The following is a 25,266-nucleotide window of genomic DNA, read 5'->3' as shown; positions in this document are numbered from 1 at the left end:
ATGAGCTCGGGGTTGATGGGCGTTGGACAACTTAGAAGTTTGGACTAGCTTTTGGGGGTCCGGTTGGATGGCAATTTCGTGACCAGGCAGGGTTGTCCGCCACATCCCCGTCTTTACTTTAAGAAACAACTCTTCTCTTTCTCTGTCAAATGGCTTGCGACGTGGATGTTTGGGGAGGGTTTGAGGGGTCCGGTTGTAGATGCTTTTACCAAAGCCCGGTCTAAAAATAATATCAAGCCAATCACAAAACAAAATAAACAATACCTTTTCATTTGACGTAATATTTTTTAGGATATAAAAATATTTTATTATACAATATATAATTTCAAGTAAAATAGGTTTCACCCATTTCAACTTTTCTTAGAGTTTTGAGCTATGCCTTGGCGGGATAGTTAAGGCTAAACCTAGACTGGTGACCGGGCTTTCGAGGCCGGACCGTCGGGCGAGCCCACAAGAATTAATGTAGGACAAGGATCGTGGTCTCGAAATCATGATAGTTACATGAACTCATAAAGTAGTGGCGCGTGATTTGTAATTTTCATTGTTTATTTTCTTTTATTTTTTCTCCTATGTGTTTCTAGTTTTCTGTTTTACTTTAATTTTTGTTAATTATTTTCTGGTATATTGTTTCTTTTTTTCCTTTCTTTCTTGGGATAAAAGCATGAACGTTTTTCCCAAAGTATGTGAACATACATAACGATATATGCGCAAATAACCCTTTTCCAAAGAGCGCGAACTCTTTTTCTAAATACATAAATAGTTTTTATCCAGGAACATTTTCTAATCACTCAATGATTATTTGATTGCATTTTTTTGTAGAAGAGGGGAATTTTATTTTGAATATAGGACCTTCAGGCGATTTGACCCCTATCCTTTTTTTGGAGTGGAATAGGGTTCTTTATTCAACTGAAACGTTCAAGGGAATACAAAAAATATCAGGTACAAAAACCAACCATACATAACAGCCTGCGTCCAAAGATGATGCTGCCTTAGCTAAAATATGAGTTTCGGCAGTGGTCTCCTGCTTCTCATGCACAACGGTCAACTTGACGAAGATGCGAGGCTCGCTGCTCCACTTCCCGTAAGATCGCCAAGTAAGGGCATACCGCCTTCTTGTGGTAGTTTGTCACCATCTCTAAACAGTCCGAAGCCAAACACACGGTACCAATGTTCAGATCTTGAGCTAGTGCGAGGCCTTCATTGCATGCTACAGCTTCAAGGCAAGCTGGGTCATTCTGGCCATCAAGAATGGGGATGGTAATGGGTATCCATTACCCATGTACCCTGCAGGTAAAAACCCTATTAGGGAAAGGGTATGGGACAAAAATTTATCCATGAGTATATAAATAGAAAATTCTCAAACCCATTGGGTAGAGCGGGTATGGGTATGAGATTATATAACCCATATCCGCATACACATGTACTCTTATAAAATCTAACAAGTACGGAAAAGTTACCTTTACACTTCGTTATGAGTTTGTGAATTTAATATATATGACGTTGCACTAGTGTTTATGACTATGTATTGAAAGTGTTGATGTTTATAGAATGTGTTCTTGTTTATGGTGTGTTGTTGCTTATAAGTATGTATTGATGTTATTATGTGTTGTAGTTTATAAATTATGATTATATGTTGTTGTTTATGATTATGTGCTGCTCAAATTTATGTTATGCAAACGTGGGTATTTTTATCCGCGGGGTACCCATTTACCCTGTCGGGTGACGGGTATGAGAAAAAAATGTACCCACTAGCGGGTATGGGTACGGATGATGGATAAATCAAAATAGGACGGGTAAGGGTATGAGGTGTTTCCACCCGTACCCAAACCCTGCAGGGCCAAATACAGTGTAAATGGTACAGGGCGCACCCCCCCCCCCCCCCCCCCCCCCCCGCGCGATGCGGGCCGGCGCAAATTCCCTTTTTTCTTTCCTAAACTGATGCAAAAAACACGGGAGGATTCGAACCTGCGGGGCCAAATTCTATGGTGAAGTACGTTTTCTTACCCCTTTTGTTCCTTCTTTTCTTTTTCGTTTTTACTTACTTTTTTTCATTTTCTAATTTGATGAAAAAGTTCACCGGATTTCATGAACTAACTTTCAACTTTTTCGATGAACTTTTCCAAAATTTGATGAACTGTTTTTCAAGTTCGATGAACTTTTTTCAAATGCGATGAATTTTTTTCAAATTCGGTGAACTTTTTTGGAAATTCAACTTTTTTTTCAAAATAGTGAAATATTTTGAAATTCGATGAACTCTTTTTTAAGTCGATGATTTTTTCAAATTTGATGAACTTTTTTCAATTCGATGAACTCTTTTTTAAGCCGATGAACTGTTTTTAAAATTTGATGAAATTTTATTCAAATTCGTGCACTTTTTTTTGTAAATCGATGATTTGTTTTTTCCTGAACGAACAACACAATACAGCCAAAAAAAATAAAAAAAATGCAAGCGTGTTGATCGAGCGAATGAAGCGAAGCGGAAGCGAGCGAGGTAGCGACGGGTTAACGGGCCGGCCCACGAAGGGGCTTGCGTGGTCGCCGGTTGGTGGAAGTGGCGCTGAAGGCGCCGACGAGGAGGTCTCCCCTGCGGGTGGCATCCCTAATCAAGAACAACGTATGCTCCCACAATTTGAGCCCTATCCTTTCACGTGCTTAATTAGATTTCAAATTCGAGCCCATTTCCAGCTGAACCGAAGCACGCAGTCGCCGTCGCAGCGGCTGCCTCCACATCTCCAGCCCCCAACCTCCAAAATGGCTTCGACCGCCGAGGCGGCGGCGATAGGCTATGCGGCCCCCCGAAACTCCGTCCAGCCTGGGTTTTCCGGCGAGCTGCTCCGCTCGGCTGCCGTCCTCGTTGATAAATCGGGGGATCCTGATGGTGAGATCCCGCCTCCTCTGTTTCTGTTTTCTGAATAAATCCTCTGTTTTTGTTTCCTCTAGTTGAGTGAATGGTTGCGGACGGCAACGCTATCCGTGCTTAGTTTAGAAGCAACGCTGTCAGTGCTATCCGTGCGGCATTGTCACTAGTGATTCAACTATCCACGGCCTGTACTGTAATCCAGTGCGCACCTCACGAAATTTATGCTTGCGCCCTTGCCTTGTGCAGGTTAGAGTAATATGTTACTACTTGCCTTGCTTTAATTTCAAAATAAATAAATAAATAAATAAATGTGTGTCATTCGGAGCAAGATGGATAAACCAATTATGACATGAGTGTCGATCAAGTGCTTCCCACTTCCCGGTGACGCCTCTTTAATTTCCCGGGGAGGTATGATTGGGGTGGGTAACCGTAGTACTAACATTCATAAGGACGTGCGTGGTACAGTATCTGATGATGTTGTGCTGTCCTCTAGTATATTTGTTTTAACATATGCGTTAGCGAACATGATATGGGAGATTAAGGCAATGCATGATAAAGCGCAATGGGAACAAGTGTAAATTGATCATTATTTGTCCCTACTGTATATGTTTTCCTCTGTTAACCTTCTCTTCTCGAACAATTTATACTGTTTTTAGAGTTGGACAATATTGGATTATTGGCGCGCTGTTAATTTTTGTGCATGCATACATCAGGAGTGACGATTTCTTGTGTTGCTTGACTTGTGCGGGCAATTTCTTCTACATATTTCACTGATTTGCTTTCCCTTTTCTGTTTGTGTGCGCTAGGGCCCTTTTGTGGCATCTGTATATATCACTTCTAAACACATGATTTTTAAGCGATGCTAGAGAAAGAAATTAGAAGGCCCTTTGTCCAAGAATAATTTTTGGAAGAAGACCATGATCAATCAAATTATCAGGTGATGCAACAGGTATGTTCGCACTTGTGCAATGAATTAGATCCATTCCTTTTCCTTTCCAGTCACTGCTCCGTATGGTAACCTTCAATGTCGGTGAAGGATTAGTGGTAACACTGACACTAACAATTACAACAGTTTTGGTTCATGGAGTATGTACCTAGTTTTTGTTTATGATATGAAAAACTTAAAAGAACCCTCGCAATATAAACAGAAATCTAAATTCGCATCGACAGAATTGAACTCAGATAGTGGGTTTGTACATTTAAGTCCCCAAAACCAAGTGAGATTGGTTCCTTGAGTTTAGTTTTTCGTGAATTGTGACAATGCATCCATAACAGGGGAATCGGCTACAGTACGTTAAGGCTCCAAGGTTAGTCTGGTAGGGGACTGCAAGATGGCTTTGGTAGGAAACAGAAATGCAGTTAGTTAAAGGAACCCGTAGGTAAATATTCTAAAAACTAAAGAGGACAGTACTGGCATCAAGTAATAACTGAGAAATTCGGTGCTACAAGTCATAATGCTTACGATCTTGATCTTGAGATCCACAACCACCTTCCGGAGGATCCCTAGAGTGTTTCTGCAAATTCAGGTACCTGTCCATATCAAAACTAAGCTTTGCACATAGCTTTCTCCTCCTTGCCAAGAACAGCCTACGCTTGAAGTCCTGTAACGTCGGATTACTTGCGGTACGCAGGAAATAGCCGTAGCAGAAAATCAGCTGGAGTCCGGCCAAGAAGTAGGCGAGCGGCTCCATGATACTCCAAGAGAACTCCCAGAACGTAAGGTGGAAGAAGAGGGCAAACTGGAGTATGAATGACGCGAAGCCAACACATAGAATCCGCACGGCGTGCCTGCGCGCCTTGTCGTCGATCTCTTGCATCTTCATCTGGAGTTGTCTGAACTCTTCTTTCCTCGCGTCACCCTCTGGGGCGAGTGCAAATGGCACGGCCCTTCTGATCAGGTCCGCAATCTGAAAATGGAACAATTCGTTGATATTATTCATTCTATATGAAACAGCTATTGGCACTTTTTATGCCATGGCATAAAAGTCACTCCTGAAATGTGGCGCTACAGCAAAGCAAAGTTAACAACTCCAGTGTGGCAATGTGCAAAGTGAGCAGTTTTTTTATAAACTATGGCAAAGTGAAAAACAGGCACGATACTTGGTCCAATGTGCAAGATATGATAACACACAGATACTATTGGCCAGCACGTGATCTGAACAAACTTTTCAATATGTAACTTTGATTGCTGATCTGTTACATGAATATGTTAGTGCAAGGTTATAAAGTTGTGATATATTATGGTGATATTTTTCACCACAGATCCGATGATATTATTTTCATCATGTGAATTTATATATCATTGCCCTGCAATATTAGTCTCCCTTAGAGAATTTGAAGTGTTTTGGTACATGGTTTTAGGTATTAGAGAGAGGTGTAAATGGAGAACCTAACAATTTTGTGATATCACCTTCTTGTGGTTGAGGTAGGTCTTTCCCCTGACGAGCAGCACCAAGCTCATCTCGTCCATCTTCTGCACGAGTGCCTCCGCCTCCGTGGGCGTGAGGCCGCTCTCCATCAACGCACCGAGAGGCTCGCCATGGCTGATCACCCCGTCCTGCATCCGTCGCTCGATTTCTCCAAAGATCGCTTTGGTAGCAGCTGTTGACCAGTCGGTATAAAATTTGGTGTTAAAAGAAGGTCAGCAAACAACTGAGAAATTTGCTGGTGGCCGGTGCTATACTTATGAATGAAGCTTACTACCTTGAGAACAATCACCTCCCAGAGGACACCTCATGTGCCTCTCCATTTCCAGGTACCTTTCTATGTCAAAATCATGCTTTGTGCAAAGCGCTCTCCTCCTTATTTTAAACAGCCTCTCCATGTAGGTTCGATATGACAGGTTGCGCGAGGTGATGAGGAAATAGGCGTAGCCGGAAAGCAGGTGGGCGCCAGCCACGAAGAAGGTGATCGGCGCTACAACGTCCCACGTGAACTCCCAGAATGTGAAACGGAAGCAAAGGCCGACCGTGGCTTGCACGAACCAGAAGCCTGACCACAGGATTCGCCTCACTTGCTTGCACGCCTGCCGGTCGATCTCTCCTTTCTTTTTCTTCAGTAGCTCAAACTCTTCCCTTCTCGCATCATTCTCTATCTCGAGCACAGGCGGCACGGCGCTTCTAACCAGGTCTACTATCTAATGATGGCCAATAACAAATACAAATGTATTAGCTGAAAATTGTATAACCGACGATGGGCAGTGAAATGTACGAAGTATGACACAAATCACATGTCGGTTGTAATAACATCTTATATTATGAACAGCGGGAGTATGAGACAGATCTGACTATATAAGGATCCCAAAGGCCTCGGCAGAGAGAAGATCACATCCACTACCAACAGACATGAAAGGCTGTGAAAGTCTATGTCGAATTCTTTCAGTTTGTACTATTTGTATGAGAGAAGTGCACATTTCTGTGAAATTATGCCCTGGTTTCAAAACCGGTTAGAATACACCATCAAACTTCGATACCGTTTACTCACTTGGCATCCCAGTTGACAACTCTTTGTTTTTGCATAGGGCATGAAAAACGTCTTATATTGTTGTCTCTCAAATGTCATAGAGTCTAGTTTGACATCTTGAAGATGTTTTGGGATAATGTGGCGGCAGGTCCGCATCGTCAGTTAGCACATGACAAAAATAAAAACTTCAGAAAATATGAAATTTCATAAGAAACAGAGAAAAGTTTGAGAAACCTAGTTGATGTTGAGGTGCTAAATCGAAGGACAAGAATGTTAACAATGCTTTAAATGTCACCTTCTCGGGATGGAGGTAGACCTTTCCCCGGAAGAGCACAATGCTGCCCGACTGGTCCATCGCTCCGGCGAGCGCCTCCGCCTGGCCGTGAGTCGGCGCCGCTCCGGCCTCAACGCACGCGTCCAGGAACTCCCGGTATGTTACCACCTCGTCTTCCCTGTTCTGCAGACGCCTCTTGAGCACCTCGAGTCCAACAAGCCGCACCATTCGCTGAGCTTCCGCCGGCGTGAAGAACTCCGCCTCCGCCCGGCGCGGCTGCGGGGTCAACAGTGAGAAGTGGCGGAGGTTCCACACAGTAGGCGTTGCCGTGGCGGCTGCCGGAGACAACAGCCGTTGGGGAATGAGCAGGCGGGAGGCGGCTGCTCGCAACATGGTGTGCTTCCCTGGCGATGAGCAGCGAGCGTAGAGAGAGACGCCAGTAAAATGCAGGGGTATTTCAACTAAACTAATAGGGTGTTTGTTGCAGCTCTGCTCATGAATGATTGGCTTTGTGTTTTCCATTACAACTCCGCAAGCATGGGACATCGTGGAAAGAAAATCAGCTAAGCAAAGTTGGCATCGCTGCCCATCAATAGTTTGTCATTTCTCTTTGCCTTTGTAATATTTTTTCACTTTGCCAGGAAGAAAAGGAAGCTCCTTTAGCTTTCGAGGAAAAGGAGGTCATTCTACAGCAAAACATGTGTTGAAAGTTGAACTCGTGGGAAGTTCTCTTCTTTTCTTTTTGATCCGGAAATGATAAAATCCAAACGCTCAGGATTTGATCATGACAAATCAAACGTTTTTATGGCAACTTTAGTTGACGCGAGGATGGCAAGTTTAGTTAGCAAGCACATCAATTTCCTGGCAAAAAACAAAATAAGAGCGGATTTGCCATGCTTACAAATTAAACTTGCCATGATCAACAAACATAAATAGCCACAGAAAATGTTCGATTTGCCATAGTCAAGTCCCGAACGTTCGGAACTCATTGGCGTCTTTTTGATTTGACGAAAACGTTGCTTCCAGGGAGGTTTTTGGTTCGCGAGTTTGTTTCGCCTCAGATGTGATCAGTTACAGGCCTACTGAAAATCTTTCTTCACCCAAGATCATACGACCTCCTCTAAAAGAAAGGAAAAAAAAATCTTGCGTATAAGCTCATCCCCATGAGACCATGATGGTTTCTCCACAAACTCCTCCGGCTACATGGCACTGTCGTCGCCACAAACCTGTCGCACCGTATTCCCCTTTCCTCAAACTGCCAAACCGACTCATTCTCCATGATTATACCTTGCAATGGGTGACAGACTCCCTCCATTCCAAAACAATTGAAGTTTTAGAATTGTCTGAAGTCAAACTTTTTCTAAGTTTAGCCTCCAACGCGGCAGCTGACTCGAAAGGAGAGAAGGGATTGGTCATTTTGGAGTACTATCAAAGGATGTAGGGCGGCTCCACGACGACCCTCCGGCCGTCACTTCATATAAGAAACTCAATCATAAAATTTAACACGATTAAAAGATGTGAATAAGGTACCTACTTTGCTAGCTGAGGATCTGAAGGTGCCAAGTGGCACACGAATTAGCTAAGTTATTTTTTTTTTGCACGACTGCTAAGTTTTTTTCAGCATTGAAAACAATTTATTAACTTAAAATGTTTTCAGGAATATGATGGTTGGACTAACGGAAACTCAAGCATGGCGACTTCTTTGTTAGCTTCTCGCTTCTCATGGATGATCTTAACTGACATCAATTCTTTCATCCTTTCCTTCATCTCATATATACTCGCTCCGTAAACATCTTATATTTTCATACAGGAGAAAAGCATGTTTTTGGTCCCTCAAGTTTCCCAAAAATAGATTTGGTCCCTCAAGAATTTTTTTTATAGACATTTGGTCTTTCAAGTCTCAAAACCGGATAAATTTGGCCCAAAACAAGATTTTGACCATGTTGACCAAGTATGACCGATGAACAGTAAATTCTAAAAAAATAGCAAACAAACTCAAAATAATCTGAAATTGTGTGACAACTAAGATGCTTGGGTGCGCTAGGTGCGTGCCAAAATTTGTTTTTTATCACGATCTCTTCGAATGTCGAAACACCACACAAATTTTCACGCACCTAGCGCACATAAGTATCATGGTTGCCACAAAATTGCAGATTTTTTTTTATTTTTTGCTATTTTTTTAAATTTAATGTTCATCGGTCAAACCCGATCAACATGGTCAAACCCAGTCAACATGGCCAAATTTTGGTTTTAGATGAAACTTATCCGATTTTGAGACTTAAAGGACCAAATGTCCACCAATAAATCTTGAGGAACCAAATCTATATTTTTGGGAAACTTGAGGGACCAAGAACATACTTTTCTCTTACCTACAGAGGTAGTACAATGGATATTCCCCTAAAAATATATACGATGGATCTTGAAGTACCCAGGAATCAAATGATACGCCGTTGCTATACAATCTGTAGCTACGACAATCCTGCTGCAGGAAAGATTCATAGCCAAGGACAAAGCGTCGTCGCTGGCCATAGCCTCGACAATCTCCGGCGACACTAGATCGGGGATTGAATTTGCTGACTCCCGTACTCTCGAAAAAAAAAAATTTGCTGACTCCCCCAAGAACAAACCTAAAGCATCCTGGCATATCGCAGCTATTGCTCCCCTCCCACAATGTCTACCAACTCCTGCATCGATGGGTATCATAACAGAACCACCTGGTGGAGTAGTTCACTTGGCCTTTTTTTGCGGGATAGTCCACCTGGCTTCACCATTATGGACTGGGGACGATGATGTTCCCTATCCGGAAGCTCTTGAAGATCAGACAGGTAACTCTGAGAAAGTAGTCGGTGGCGAGTGGAACTGCTCCTCATGGATAGCTTTTCTACTTGCCCACGAAATGGATCAGAGTGTCACAAGCATTTTAACAAAAATTGTCTTGGCTCATGGATTAATTTCAGCATCTCAACCAGCCATATCCTAGCATCCTCATGACAGCGTGCAGGACGGCTAAGTTTAATGTGAGATTTAGCATGATATTCCAATCAGAGAGGGCGGAGCTAGCCCTGGGCGTCTACTGTATGGGCCGGCCCAGTCCGCTATATTTTCCACCCAGTTTTGGGAAGGTTCTAGTACCTTCCCTGATCTATTTTTCCTTTGTATTTTCTTCTAATTTTTCTTTCTCGTTTTTCCTGTTTTTTTAAATTTTATTGTTTTCTTTTAAAAAATATTTTTCATTTATGTTTTTCTTTTTATTCATGTTATTTTATTTTATTTTTCCTTTTTCATTCTGTGAACTTCTTTCAAATTCGAGAATATTTTTTTAAAATGTGAACATTTTTTTCGAAAGAAATTTTTTCAAATTCGTGAACATTTTGTTTTGGTAATCATGAACATTTTCCAAATTTGTGAAATTTCCTAACAATTTCACGAATAGTTTTTCTCAAAACGTGCGGGTTCCCTTCCTACTTGGCAGGCAGGTTGCAAATACGGGGTCCCTGGGCCCTGGGCACCCAGGGATACGGGTGGCCCTGGCTATAAAGATTTGCAACCCACCCATTTTCTTCATTTTGATAGTGTGCTTCACAAACCAAGCCCAACATATCATATGGAGCAGCCTATTGGTACTCATGACCAGAACTGGAACCATGCTCGTCTCGAAAGGAAAATGGAAGCATGCTGAGATTTCGTGAGTCCTCTTTTGGATTAGTTTGAATTGCTTATCACATATGTCACGTGTTGAGATTTCGTGAGTCCTAAACAGAAGAAAAGGTGTGGCGTGACGATGTGGCAACTTTGTGGCGGCGGCTTGAAGCGGGATCCCTTTTGCTGAAGAGGCATATATAATGAAAGCGTGCGCTCTCCGGGATGGGGCTTACTCCTAGCGAGACCACTCAGTTGCTACAAACGGATGGTTAAAGCAGGCTGCATGTATGTTGTTGAGGTAACAAACGATGAAGTCCAGCGGCAGCAATCTTCGAACAATGCTCGTTCATAATCGTTGTTTTGATTTTATCTCCTTTTGTTTATTGTCTAGTGAAGCAAGTATGACCACGGATTTGCTTGGGAGTAGAACAGAGGGCTCTACTACCACAGTGTGGCCGAAAAAACCTCCTAGTTTTCTGCTTGATGTAATTTCAAACAATGTATGTGCGCTCCCCCAATTAATATAATCTGTCATGATGACTTTTACTCTCTTTTTTGCGGGAAATGATGGGTTTTACTCAAAAAAGAAGAGATATGTGGGTTCAGGTAGCCATTTAGGCCTTCTTTGGTTTACATCAATTTTATAGGAATCATACATGATAGGTTTTTGTAGATTTTTTTTCTTTGAAGTCCTTCAGTTTGCATGAATAAAATCATATTCATATACAAGATCATATCCCTCATGCATCAAAGGAAAAGAAATATGAGCTTAGACGCAAACTGAGCGTAGCATACATTGTCAGCCTTTTATGGTGGAACATATTCACTCGGGTTTAAGTCCTAAACTTAGGAATAGGGTGTACATGTACGTGTGCATTCATAAGGGTATGTCTTTATTTTGTTTTGAAATAGAAAAAACACACACTCAGATACAATGAAAAAAAACACCTTATCCCGTGAGATATGCATATCATATTTACTTTCGATAATTTTTCTATTTCTACCATCAAAGGAGGACTTACAGTATGAAAAGAACCGTCATCGTGCTATGCTTCATGGATAGTTGTAGAATTTGGACTACAAATAAGAACATTACTAATGATAATGGGCGCCACGGTTTCTCAGGTGCCTGAAAAAACAGTTACATCGGTCATTTTTTATATGGACCATCAGATCTTCATCTAACCGCTCAAAATAGTATCACGCCATTGTTCATATTCTTCCTTCTTCCGAACACCCCCGCCCTACCCCTCCCTAACCGCCGGCCTCCACCACCTGCGGTTGGCGGGCACTAGAGTGCACCGCCTCCCCGCCCCGCCCACCCCCACCACCGTTGCTGGTCACGGCCCCGGCCTGAGCATGACACCATCCATGAAAACCTCCGACCACGACCCCCCACCCCCACCCTTAAGATAGATAATGGGTTTGTGACATCATTCTAAGATAGATGGTGGGGCCAATTCTTCTCCGGCAAGGTCCGGCCAAGAGGTAAGGAAGAAGGAAGAAAGTGACTTACACGAAGAGAAATTTCAGGCACGTGAGAAATAGCATCCGAGTGATAATCTTATCCCACAAGAAGATAATAAGATTATTTTCGCAAAAAAGAGACAAGAATAATTAAGATGGCGTGTTTTTTAGAGTAGATGGCGTGTTATGTTGACATGTACATAAGACAGATGAGTAATCCAATCACGAAATCTTGGCGAGAAAGACTGCGACGTGTACTTCCACGTTGTGACGTCCATTATTCAGTGACCACGACGGGCACGGCCTTGAGCGGGACAGCCATCACGTTGGCGGTGGTGAACCTCTCGCTCACGTCCAGCTCCTCGGCCCACACGCCGTCCGGCAGCCGCCACTCGAACGCGCGCAGCAGCGAGGCCAGGATGAACGGCACGACGCGCTCCGCCATCGGCACGCCGGGGCACAGCCTCCGGCCGGACCCGAACGGGATGAACTCGAACGCCTTGCCCCGGAAGTCCACCACCTGGTCTGCCACGCCGAGGAACCTCTCCGGGACGAACTCGTCGGGCCTCTCCCACGCCGCCGGGTCCCGCATTATCGCCCACGCGTTGAAGATGACCGTCGAGCCCTCCGGCACGGCGTAGCCGCCGATCTCCACGCCTTCCTCCACGGCCCGGTGGGGCAGCAGTATCGGCGCCACCGGGTGCAGCCGCATGGCCTCCTTCACCACGGCCTGGAGGTACGGCAGGCCCGCCGCGTCGGTCTCGCCGATGGTCTCCTTGCCGCCGAGAGTGTCGTCTATCTCCGTGCGGACCTTTGCCATGACGCCTGGGTTCCGGAGCAGCTCCGCCATTGCCCACTCGACGGTGAGGGCCATGGTGTCGCTCCCGGCTGAGAAGAGGTCGAACAGTATGGCCGTCAGGCCGTCGCGGGCGATCTTGCCCGTGGAGAAGAGCTCGAGGAGCACGTCCAGGAAATCACCATGCTTCTCCTCCGTGGACGTGTTGGCAGCCGCAGCTGTCAATGCCATACGACGGTCGATTATGCCGTCCAATATGCGGAAGATTTTCCCGATCCGTATCGCCGACCAGCGACGCCACCCTTGCAAGTCGAGCCCCCGGAGGAAAGGGACGAGGTCGGAGACGTTGGGCTTGGCGATCACCGCGACGAGGTCCTCGACGAGCTCCCGCACGCCCTGCCCCGGCTCGGCGGCGCCCATGTCGACCACGTCGACGGAGCAGAGCGCGCTCGACACGAGGTTGAGCACGCCGGCGTACAAGGCCTGGCCGACGTCCACCTCCCTCCCGGCGCGGCCGCGGAAGTGGCCCACCATGTCGCGCACCTTGCGCTCGCGGACGCCGCGCGCCGCGGCGAGGGCGCGCGGGGAGAAGGCGTGGGCGGCCGCGATGCCGCGCAGGCTCTTCCAGAGCGGGTCGGAGCTGGGCAGCCACACCATGGACCGGTCGGCGAAGCCGAGGCCGCGCGCGGCGTCAGGGACGGCGCGCGCGGCCAGGCGGCGGTCGTGCCTGGTGAACGCCTCCCGGGCCGCGTCGCGCGAGGACACCACCACGGCGGTGGTGAGGCCGAGCCTGAGCGTCATGACGGGGCCGTGGGCGCGCGCGAGGCCCGCGAGGGTGTGGTGGAGGTTGCCGCCGCGGAGGCTGAGCACGTTGCCGATGACGGGCAGCGGCGTGGGGCCCGGCGGCATCCGCCGGGTGCCCGCACGGCGTGTCGGGTTGGCCAGGAAGTAGAGGAGCGAGACGACCGCGAGCGTCGCACAGATGAGCCAGAGCTCGATCTCCATTGGCTCGTTCTTGTGGTGCGGGTTGCTCAGGCGGGAGCCCGTCTGTCTATGTAGTAGTAGATGTAGATTGTGGTGTGGATATCGAACTCGTGGCTGGTTAAGAGAATGGTACGACGAACTTTTTTCAGAAGGAGCTTCACAGAAAAATGCCAATGGAGGCCGAGGAACTCGTGCAGTTTTCATCCCGGCCATTCACATGCGCACTAGGGATCTGAGCTGGCCTGACGTCTATCGCTGCACCGCAGCATGCATCCACGCAGAAAGGAGGCTCCATACTCGAAAAATGCGTTTGGTGGCCGTGCTACAGGCAGGCCGCTATCCCTGCTGTCTGGCCAGCATTGGGATTCCCGCTGTGAGTGTATACCGCCTGTATTCTATTTATTTTCAGCTTGTATTCAACCAGCTCTGGCCCACCCACATGCAAAAGCACCTAGGGCTCTTACACTCAACTGACATGTACGCACAGCGTTGGGCTTTTTAGTACTGATGCCCCATGCGCGTGCAGACTTGTACGACCCGTGCATGCACGTCGTGGTCGATTGGTGATCAGAGGAGAGCGCCCGTGTAGGACCAGAGAGGCCCCACGCACATGCAAAGTCATCTAAACTCAGACGTGCCCCTGACATGTACGCACTGCTATGGGAGCTGTAGACCTATGCGTGCATGCCGTGGAGGATCGTTGGCCAGCGGAGACCACTAGCTGGTCAAGGGCGGACGTGGAGCACTGGCGGCCAGCGAACACGCATGTTCGTTCACCATTAGCTCTCCACGAACTAAGCAAGTTTATTTTGTTTGATGTTAATTCGTCTGTCCGTTTTGACTAGCAAATGCAGCACGGTTACGCCGCTGTTTGTGTTTAAAAGCCAGTAGCACTAAACTTGGACTTAAGTTTTATCTGTTTTACACGCTAGAAATTTGGAACAGCTTAGCCACATGTGCGTCCTAACGGTGAATGCGATAGATCCAGAAGTATTAGTCTTGACTAATTGCGCCATGTTCATCTATAATGGCCGATTTGCATTAGCGCTTCACGTCTGCGACCTCACTTTGGTCGCAGCCAGGTAGGTCCCATCACATGCAAACGAATCTAAACTTCCACCACTTGGTCTGACATGTACGCACACTGCGTCGAGCTGAGTGCATAGCCATGCACAGTAAGACGCAGACCTGTACGTGACCGGATTCCATGGCTGGCCACAAGTTCGACTAGAGGGATCGTGGAGCAATGCCGGCCAGCTGACTGTTAAGATTTGTTCTTCATTATATTAGCCACCCTTGATTAAGCGCATCCAGATTAATTTGTTTTTTGCGGCTGCACAAATAAAACTCCTCAAGTTCTGCCCGTTAGTGTGAAAACTTCTATATTTAATCTGGGAATCAATTTTATCTATTTGACATCCTACACTCGTTAGTCTACCAGAAGTTTGAATGTGCACGTAGATGAACCATGACCTGTAGGCTCGAGTTTGATAAATTAATGCCAATGCTGTTAACTTATTTAACCTGTATAAACAGCCACGCATTAACATGTTTACAAGGTTTCATGAACACCTGTACAGAACTGACCAGTACGCTGTAAGCGACTGGCACAAGTTCTTTGCTCCAATCACGCGCCAACTGTGCCGTGAGTACTGGCAAATAAAATTAACCGCTCTCCCGATTACAATATTGGATTAGAGAGTAAACAGGACGAGGACTTACACATCAGAGTGTATGTAATGATAGCAAGGTAGTTAACTGGTACTCCCTCTGTAAAGAAATAGGAGTATAAGAGTGTTTAGATCACTACTTTAATAATCTAAACGCTTTTATATTTTTTTACGGAGGGAGTAGTATTTACTGACAAATATCTAATGTTAGTTGAAACTCAATATTAACTTCCACAGATGACTATGCACATTGCTTATCCATTTCCATAACCTGTTTGTGATTACCAATCGCTGGCACAACATTTTCAATCGAAAGCATAGTCACACATTTGTGCCATGAAATTCTTTGGACCCTTGATCACCTCCTAACTCCAATGTACCATCACCATATGCACGATATATCACATGTATTTAATTTTGCACAGATTAGCATGCAGACCACAACTGAGGGGGTGTTTGTTTCCAGGGACTTTTTTGTGTAGGGACTAGAAAAAGTCCTTCTTACAGACTTTTTTACCAAACGGGAGGGACTTTTTAGGGACTAAACTAGGCATTTGAGACTAAATGAAGAAGACTCTTAAGGCGAGTCTTTTTGGGACTTTTTGGGACTTTTCCACCCCTCCATGCACCCATTGGCCCGCCACCCCATGGTGTTGTTTGATTGTTATTTTTCTATATACTAGGGGCAATATGGTCATTTAATAACCTCTAGAAAGGGACTAGGGACTTTTTAGTCTCTGGAAACAAATAGGGAGGGACTTTTTAGGGACTAGGGACTTTTTAGTTGGGACTAGAAAAAGTCCTAGGACTAGAGAACCAAACACCACCTGAATCGAAGTCGAAAATGACTGAAATATCAACTGCCTTACATTGACAGCTAAGTCATCTTTTAATTTACCCACTCAAGCCCTCTTTACCAACCAGCTTGCAGTTAGCTTGCGAGCACTTTTTCGGTCAGGCCTCCCTCTCCAAATTCTCCAGATATGCTTTTCCCACACTCACCCTGATGAGACAACACAAACCATTATCACTAGAACTGAATTGAAAATCGACACATTTTGACAAAATAACTTAAGCTAACACACAACATGTGCTGATTTTTACTAATACACACATCATGATCTACGTACAGAACTAGGAACTATGCATAATTGGAATACCCATCACCCACCTTAGCAATTTGATATGGTTCACAAACGGTACAAATACATTACAGTATTTACAAACATACGCCCTAGTGAGTCAAATGGATCGCTGACAGGGAACTTTTTTTTGACGCTTCAACGGTGGGCTTACGCCTGCCTGAACCTTTATTGCCAACCGTCGGGGTGTTACAGATCTCAGGGAGAACAGAGAGTACATGGGGGTTAAGGAGGGAATAAAATTACATGTAGCGGGGGGCTAAATTCTCCCGGCAAGGTGGAACAACATGGAGCCCCAGTCCCTGAGTTGAATTTGTTTTTGAATATTATTACAGCGGTGGGACCAAAGTTTAAGATCTTCCGCAGCGGAGCTTGCCACATCATGAAGCCCAAGATGTATGTTCCAAGAGACCTTGGCGTTCCGTCGCTTCCAGATATTCCAAAGAACGGCTAGTAGAACTGTTGATCTAGTTTTGTTGTGCCATTCGCCCTCCCAAGCTTGGAGCAGCCCCTGTGGCGCACGCGGACAGAGGCTGTCGAGCTCCCCCCAAAGTGGAGCTAGGTGCTGACATTCGAGAAGGAGGTGGTTGATGGATTCACAGTGGTCGCAGAAGGGGCATGCGGCTGAAGTAGCAATGCCCCGTCTGAACCGTCGTTCATTCGTGAAGAGGCAGTCCTAGCGGGCAAGCCAGAGGTAGAGTCGACATTTATTTGGGGCGTAGTTCCGCCAGATGGCCGGGGCGAGCGTGTCCGTGGGCTTTGTCCTCCAAACCGCTTGGTAAGCAAGCTTAGCGGTGAAAGGTTTCTCAGCGTCCCTTGTAGTTCTCCTGTCAGCAACCTGCATATTTAAGTTCACCGTGGCCAATATAGTGCGTAGTTCAAGCAGTTCGCATTCGGCTGCGTGAGACAACCTAGGTGTTAGATCCAAGGTGAGGTTGTTCGATGTCAAAGCGCGTGCCACTGATGTGTGGACTCGATTGGAGTGTGAAAACAGAGCCGGAAATTGTAGGGCTAGGGTTTGAGCTGAGCGAGGGAGCCAAAGGTCAAGCCAGAAGGAGGTAGTGGTTCCATTACCGATGCTAACCCGGGTGGTGTCCCGGAAGAGGGCGAGGCCTTTCATAATGTCTTTCCAAATCGGGGTATGCTGGTTGTCTGACATGCCTACATCGTTAGCGGTCGACCATCCGTATTTGGTGATCAAGTACCTAGTCTCTCCTGAGGTTTGCTCGTCGTGTAGCTTGGAAATGTGTTTGAGAAGAAGACACATGTTCATGTGGGGAACTTATCAAATGCATATCTATATGATGGCAGATTTCAGTCCAAAACTATTGATACATTTCACAATTTACCAGGAAGAAACTTTCAGCAGCTCGTGCAAAAAACCAAGATTTTTGTTTGGTAAACAGCAGCACATTGTAAGACACGAGCGGTTGATCTGAATTTACACAGACGTACCGTGCAAAAAACCAGGAAGAAGCATGCTTTTTTTTAGACAAACGTACCGCGCATGCACACACAATCTCTTGCATACATCTTGTTCTCTGCACATTGAGCCTGCTCTTCGCCAGCAGTATACCAAACCCAGTTTCCCATGAATATAGGTTGTAGAACTCATATGCCTCATCCAACGAGTCAAATTCCGTGCCAATTGTTGGATTGATGACATGCCCTTCACATTTTTCAGCATAAGCACGGACAAACAGCTCAACCGCGGTTTTCCTGTCGTGGTTCATGTCCCTCTCACCAGGTGCTTTCCCGAGCCTCACCCTGAGCCAGTGTGTCGCATCAAAAAGAACAGCCATCAATTAGTTATCTATTCATGATATAGCACTAGCATAAATCAATAACAGCAAAAGATCTGTATGTGCCGGAAAACTTCGTATGATCAAGATACCTACTACCACAAGAGACTAGAGAAATCCAAAAAAAAAACTAATGAAATATGGCTCCCCGCTGCATAGATATCAAACGCCACAGTAGAAATCACATACACATATCCAGCTCACTATTAGCTGAAAAAATGCATTTCTCCTGTCACCATCGGAAACCAGCTCTACTTACAGAAGCCAAATCCACAACCATAATTGGTATAACTCATCCTCTTTTTTTTCAGACTTTTTGAATACAGAATCAGCCATCTTTTTAAGGTCCAGCACACTCATCCTAGAATCCAAACAAGACAGATTTTGTGTCTGCATGCGTGATGAGTCTCAGTACTCCAGCCATAATCACAACAAAAAGTTATCTCGCTTACTCTTGCCTAAATGTCAGACGCCACGCTTAAAATAAAAAAACTACATAGTTCAGTATCGCCTACTAATTTGCATTTATGTATTTCACCATAAGAAAGCAGCTCTAGTTACGTAATCCAAATATGCATGCCCATGATTAGCATAACTCATTCTATCTATTTTTGCAGCCTGCTACATCCACAAAAAACACCCATAATTTCAAGATCCAACAGAGCATGCTAGGAATCCAAACATCACAGATACTATGTGTCAATGACAGGTTTGTCTTATTAATCCTAGAATCCAAAAAACAAACCAGAAAGCTATTCAGAAATCTAAAACGAACAACCTGAAACCATTACTCTCTACGTCTCCTACTACGGACACGACTCAAACAGCACAAATCAGAGACTTAACTGTTTGATATTTGGTCTTTCTAAATAATCCATCACAGGATTGTACCAGCAGGGTATGTCGAGAATGCATCTCTTAAGCTGAACAGATGCGAATGAAGCATGATGGGGGACAGAAAAAACCGCACCTCCTCGTCCAGCCGCTTGTAGCTTCAGAGCACACCTCGTATCTCTGCCCATCTCCAACCACCGCTGCTTCTTCGTCCTTCTCAAGCTCTAGGGATGGAGCACTCATGGAATCTTGGGATTCCACCGGGAACACATCACTTTTCCATCCGGTGATGTTAGCTCCACCGCTCCTGCAGTCAAACCGCCATCAGTGAATGGATTTGCAAAGAAAAGTGGGGGGAGGAACTAGGGGGAGAGAGAACTTGGAGGAACAAGAACATACCCGTTGACCTCCAGTTCGTCCGTCGAAATCTCGCCGGTGGGGAATCGCCGCCGCAACGCGCCCGTGTGGAAAAAGAGAGCAGCCGCGGACGCAAGCTTTCTGTGGAGGAGAGGGTAATGCCGAGGAAACCCACACGCGTGGATCCACCTGCTCCACACATGTCACCGGGCCCATATAACATGTGCTGTTTCGAAAGATCGCTCTGTACCAAAACTGCTGTCCAGGCCACCGAGGGACGCCGCGGGCTGGGGTACAGGAACGGGTGATGGGCCGAACACAATACGCCTATTGAAGCCTAGCTGTATCACGGACAGTAATTCACCCACTAGGCCTGCCATCCCACAGCAGTGAAATGACGGATCGCCAATCCCAAAGCCCATTCGAATGGACGAGATTGCGGCCTGCCTGTAGCCCGGCCACCAAAAGCCCTCACTCGCTCCATACTCCATTACTAGCTAGGGTCTGTTTGGATGGATTACCAACGCTGGATTGAAGCCAATTTAGTGGTTGTGCCCGACTGCCCGTGACTTGTCGTGATACAGCTTGGATTGAAGCCAATTTTGCCTCGCCCAGCTCAGATCGGCCACGCCCCTACAGGATTTTCTCCAACGAGCGGCGAAACGAAGGCGCGAAAACGTCCGCCAATAATTTGGCAGCCAAATCGTGCGCGCACCATCGCCGGAGCCAGGATTATTCAAAGCCTAGGGCTATAACTAAGCGGCTATGAAAAGCCAAGACTAGTATACCACATATATCAATGCACGTCAGAAATACACTACATATTCACATTTCGTGGGAAAGATGAACTCCGTTATTAAAACAAGAGAAAATTCATAAAAATGTGTAAAAAGTTTAACAAAATGAATCATTGCACAAGCTGGTACCAAGTTAATAAAGGCTTGATTAATTTGATCTCATTGTTTCTTCATCAGTAGTAGAAGGACCTGGAGCTGTGAAGGTAAAATTCAGTATGCAAGACCAAGACAATGGACATAGGCTAAGTCAATTGTACATTACTTTTAAAAATAAGAACATAATATACCATTTATCTCGAAGTGTGTAGTAGCACGGGATGTAATTGACCGAGTATGCTTCGTCTTGGATTTCTAGTTTTCTGTTTGCAACGAAAGAGAATTGAGTGAAGTTGTACAATTTACCAAAATAAATTTGACTTAAGTTGTACAATTTAACAATACCAAGTAACTGATTTCGTATATGATACAGAAGAACTTGGGAATAGATGGCACTTCCTCCATTCTTTTAACTAAAACCACGACAAAAATTATGAAACGGAGCTTGGTGGGAATTACCTGTACAGGGCATTGGATAAATTACGTAGTTGAAATAAGTAGGAACAGGTTTACATAAAAACCGATAGAGTTACTAAGCTCCCATGATTTACTCACTTCTGGTTCAACGAGGCATTGGGTGACGATTGTGGCCCCACCAGTAACTTGGTCATTAGTCGGTTTGGTGATGCGCGTGTGACGCATCCGTTCGTTGCCGTCGCTGCGGTCTAGGCGCTAGCTAACAGGTCGGTGCTCAGTCGGTTTCCACCATGCTCCCGATCTATTTTTCACTCTCGCACGCGCCCCCTTCGCGCTAGGGTTCAGGCGCCGCCCTCCTTGCTCCAGCCGCTGCAGCCTCCCCGGTCCGACCGGCCTCCACCCGCCACCCCCACCCCACCAGATCAGCAACCGACCCGAAGACTGGTTGCTGCCCACTCGTCCTGCGCTCCTTCCCCGTATGGCATCGGCCAGTCAACCGCTGGATCCGGTGAGTCAGGAGTCATGGGAGAGGACGGCGAGCACGTAGCTGGAGAGTGGAGGTTCCTGGTGCAAGGTGTTGAGGACGATGACTACTTGGAGGTGTTGACAACGGCGTCTGGATCCGGGGCTTCGTCGGGCTGTTCGTGTTCCTGTGCTACATGCCTACATGTGATGGTTCAATTTCTTTCCTCTCTTTTTTTTTTGTTTCCTTATGTCTTGATTGTTACTTTGATTGTGTGATGAGGGAGCTCTGAATTTTTTTAGTTTTATTGGGCGCTTGAGGTGTCACTGTTTGTCCTGGGGCCTATTTTTGTGGTCGGGGGTGTGCTTCTTCATTTCCGTTGTGATGAATATCCCTGATGGGGTTTGTAGTTTGTTACTCATTATCTTCAATATAGCAATAGCACTATAGCAGGCTTGTGATGTTTCGAGGTTTGATTTCATGCTTAAGTAAACAAACCGCTGGATGTGCATTCATATATTTTGTAAATCACTTGTTTAGCTTACAAGAATGTACCTCATACTTAACAAACTGATGCTAGAATATGTAGGCTCCAGAAAATGTTATTTGCTTTTAGACTTTAAATAAATCGTGCGTCATAGAAGTGCTTTCGTCAAAGGTAACCGACACGTGGCATCCACCGTAACGGGTCGCCGTTAAGCTATCGGGTTCCGGTTTGGATCCGATAACCCGTTAACAGCCCGGACCAATGGTGATTTTCCACGTGTAAAATTCTCATTCGCCGATGATCCACGTGTCGGCTCAGCGTTGGGACAGATGTCAACCATCCATTTGACAAGAATTGCCAATGAAACATTGACACGTGGGACGGCCCAATAGAGGCCCATATAGGTTTAAAAGCCGGCCCAGGAACAGGCCCACAAGATTTCGTCAGATCTAATGGGCCGGCACGTTAACAGCCTAACATTTTCTGGACCAAATTATAGCCCACATCAGATACAGGCCGTTAAATGACTGCACTATTCTGGGCCAGTTTACGGCCCATATCAGATCCAGCCCGTTAACAACCTGCAATAGTTTAGGCCAAATGACAGTCCATACCTGATCCGGCCTGCTAACAGACTTTCATTTCTTGGGCCAAATTACGGCCCATAACAGATACGGCCCTTTAACAGCTACTGAGCCATCGGGCCCATTGGGGGCCTGATTTGCTCTTCGGCCTCTTAATGGCCCGTTTAATAGTTTGGCCCGATATTAGTTTTGGCCTATCAGCGGCCCTTTCTACATATGGGCCTCTTTTGGCCCGGTTTCACTTTCGGCCATTTAAAGGCCCGAGTTGCACCTGGGCCTAATTCTGGTCCGTAGTTACTTTCGGCCTCTTAACGGCCCGTAGTCTTCGTGGATACATTCTAGCCCAAACTGCCTATCATCCCGTTAAAGGACCTTGAGAGTGTTGGGCCTAATTTTGGCCCGTTATACATCCGGCCTGCTTCCCGCCCGTCATGTAATTGGGTCAGCCAAGGCCCCAAAACATTTCAGCATGTTAATGGCCCGTCACCCGAATGGGCCAATAATGGGTCGATTTATATTATAGCACGCTGTCGGCCCATGATTTGTTCGCCATACGGAGTGACAAATCCCAGTCTTTATCCATGCCAACTCAACAGACACCCTCGGAGATACCTGTAGAGTACCTTTATAGTCACCCAGTTACGTTGCAACGTTTGGTACACACAAGGTACTCCTTCGGTGTCAGTGAGTTGCATGATCTCATGGTCATAGGAACATATACTTGACATGCAGAAAACGATAGCAATAAAATTGACACGATCATATGCTATGTTCATAGTTTGGGTCTTGTCCATCACATCATTCTCCTAATGATGTGATCCCATTATCAAATGACAACTCATGTCTATGGCAAGGAAACCATAGCCATCTTTGATCAACGAGCTAGTCTAGTAGAGGCTCACTAGGGACACGTTGTTGTCTATGTACCCACACATGTATCTGAGTTTCTGATCAATACAATTCTAGAATGGATAATAAACAATTATCATGAACAGGAAAATATGATAATAACTAATTTATTATTGCCTCTAGGGCATATTTCCAATAGTACAAAGCGGGGGGAACCCTATTTCGTTATTGTTAGAACCATGTTTTACAAAATACAATCCTTATAATAATTAGTTCACAGATTATTAAAAGACTGCCTTGGTCTTTAAAAGGACTATGTTGGAAAGTCCATCGTCCAACACTGTGTGTAAGCAAAGGAAATATCCACATTAGAATACTCATGATCCATTATTCCCAAGTATCGAACCTTTGACCTATTTAAATATAAGCAAATGTTGCGCTTCTATAATCATCATGAAAAAGGGCAATTTCTTTGTAAGGATGAAATCCCAGACACCAAAAAAGGTGAGCTGGAGCATAATGGATGTCCTTTTTGGGCCAGTCCACAGTTGTAACAACATTTTCATCAACAGAATCCCATTCAAAATCATCTTTTGATAGTTCCTTGTTGTATTCATTTGCAACTTCAAGGTTGGCATCCAACAAAGATTCTTTCTGATCAAGCGACTGTGAGATCCATGGTCCGCGGTCATGTTTACAAGGATACTAGTGGCAGGGGCGTGCCTCCTCCGCGTCACTGTGCGCACCAACCTTGTTTGTGCACTTGTTAGCGTGTAATGAGCAGTAGTTGCTGGAAGTTGCAAAAGAAACCGTAGGTCAACTCTATGTTCTGTTAGTAAGTGACAGAAAATTTGCAGGCAAAGTTCGGTCTTACAGTTTCTCTCCCTCTTCGTAACCATAGCTTGATGCCACAGCAAGCAGATGCCCATCCTTACTGAACGACAGACCAGCAATGTTTGACACATACTTTTGAGTACTGCGATCAAAGCATAATAGCATGAACACCTAGAACACTTCAGATAATCATACTCCCAAAGCAAAACTGTCACCGAGTGAACTGATACAACCTCTTCTTGTTTGTGCGATCCCAGCACGAAGCCATCATGGCCTCGAGTGACAATTGTAGCATATCTACAGACAATACATAACAGTTCAAGAAACTGAGAACAGATTAACCTATTCGAGATCACCAAGAAAATTAAATACTGAAACTTTACATTGGATGGAATGCAATGGCATTGACAGGATAAGGCATCACATAAGCTTTACTCCATTGAGCAAAGAATAATACAAAGTGAATTCAAACTTTGTACCTCCATGAATCAGCTATGCTTGGCACCACATCAACATCTTGCCATCGGTTGCCGATCTTCCCCATCTACACACTAGCAAAATAAAGAACAACTTCTTCAAAAGTGTTCAACTGAAATATAAGCAGATATACAATGTGGAGATTTCCCCCAGCCTTGGCCTTGCCAAAATAGATTAAAATGCATGGGTGCTTAAATTTTTGGAATGGGTGTCAAGGGAATGTGTACTATAAAAAGAAGGGGGTATTTTCTTTTAGTCATTTGAACAAACAAGCAAGGTGCACCTTTTGTATCACATATAAATGCAACCATCAGCACAAAATGTTGTAAGAGTGGGGATCAAAGATCCATGAAAAGAATTTGCCATTTGCTGCGATCATCTGCTTCAATTTATAAGTATAAGCACTTCAAATTCCTTAAATGGTTGGGAGACATATGAATTTAGATTACACTACTATTTCAGTTACTGGATGGTTCTTTTCAATGTTATGTGATCATTTCTGTATGTTACAGTTAAATGTATAGTGTACCGTAGCGCCATAGCACCCATAAATCTAAGTACAAATAGCAGCAATGATTTCTCGGGCTATAAAAATTTCTGCTATGTCACTCAAGAGCAATAAATATACCCATTGAAGACTGATAGAAAACTGTAACCTTACTTTGAACAGTGATCTGACAATAACAACTCTCTTCTCTTTTTACATGTTTAGAAATCTGCATATTTTCTTGGAATGATTTCAGTAACATAATTCAATGGCTCGGTATATGCTCACATATACCCACTCTTACAAGCTACCATAAGGCTTGTTTCAGACTGGTAGTGTATACTATATTGCTAACCCTGAGATTGGATTTTGTGTTAACCATAGATAACAAAAATAAAGCCTTTAGTCCCAAACAAGTTTGTGTTAACTATAGAATCTTGAAAAAAGAAATAGTGGGCTGATTAGATATAAGATTTAAATGGAAA

The 25,266-nt window shown here is 45.1% G+C and overlaps 3 protein-coding genes and 1 long non-coding RNA gene across 6 annotated transcripts; 1 reads left to right on the top strand and 3 right to left on the bottom strand.

The window, feature by feature from the left end:
• The first annotated feature begins 2,496 nt into the window (after window positions 1–2,496).
• On the top strand, window positions 2,497–6,139 carry LOC109755513 (uncharacterized). Of its 3 annotated transcripts, none has more exons than XR_005762298.3 (5): window positions 2,611–2,878; window positions 3,667–3,809; window positions 4,136–4,758; window positions 5,290–5,615; window positions 5,689–6,139. It is a non-coding gene; the product is annotated as an uncharacterized lncRNA (long non-coding RNA). The 3 variants fall into 3 exon arrangements; XR_005762299.3 differs by having other exon boundaries at window positions 3,667–4,386; window positions 4,492–4,758; XR_002231005.4 differs by having other exon boundaries at window positions 2,497–2,878; window positions 3,667–4,758.
• On the bottom strand, window positions 5,544–6,995 carry LOC109755512 (calcium uniporter protein 5, mitochondrial-like). The gene is made up of 2 exons (XM_020314413.2): window positions 6,618–6,995; window positions 5,544–5,996 (listed from the first exon to the last, which is right to left on the bottom strand). Exons 1-2 carry the CDS (start codon window positions 6,987–6,989, stop codon window positions 5,544–5,546), a joined length of 825 nt encoding a protein of 274 aa, XP_020170002.1. The 5' UTR covers window positions 6,990–6,995.
• A 4,857-nt stretch (window positions 6,996–11,852) lies between these two features.
• LOC109755520 (cytochrome P450 76M5) lies at window positions 11,853–13,669 on the bottom strand. Its single transcript, XM_020314417.4, has one exon. It carries the CDS (start codon window positions 13,504–13,506, stop codon window positions 11,983–11,985), a length of 1,524 nt encoding a protein of 507 aa, XP_020170006.1. The 5' UTR covers window positions 13,507–13,669; the 3' UTR covers window positions 11,853–11,982.
• Window positions 13,670–15,852: 2,183 nt separating this feature from the next.
• On the bottom strand, window positions 15,853–24,361 carry LOC109755511 (uncharacterized). Its single transcript, XM_020314412.3, has 7 exons — window positions 24,297–24,361; window positions 24,051–24,114; window positions 23,480–23,649; window positions 19,333–19,479; window positions 19,070–19,240; window positions 17,800–18,064; window positions 15,853–16,158 (listed from the first exon to the last, which is right to left on the bottom strand). Exons 1-7 carry the CDS (start codon window positions 24,359–24,361, stop codon window positions 16,087–16,089), a joined length of 954 nt encoding a protein of 317 aa, XP_020170001.3. The 3' UTR covers window positions 15,853–16,086.
• Between the last annotated feature and the right edge of the window lie 905 nt (window positions 24,362–25,266).

The sequence above is a fragment of the Aegilops tauschii genome, chromosome 7 (genome assembly GCF_002575655.3).
Source record: "Aegilops tauschii subsp. strangulata cultivar AL8/78 chromosome 7, Aet v6.0, whole genome shotgun sequence".
Classification (NCBI taxonomy): Eukaryota; Viridiplantae; Streptophyta; class Magnoliopsida; order Poales; family Poaceae; genus Aegilops; species Aegilops tauschii.
The sequence above is the reverse complement of the archived record's forward strand: the minus strand, read 5'-3'. Positions and strand labels throughout refer to the sequence as shown.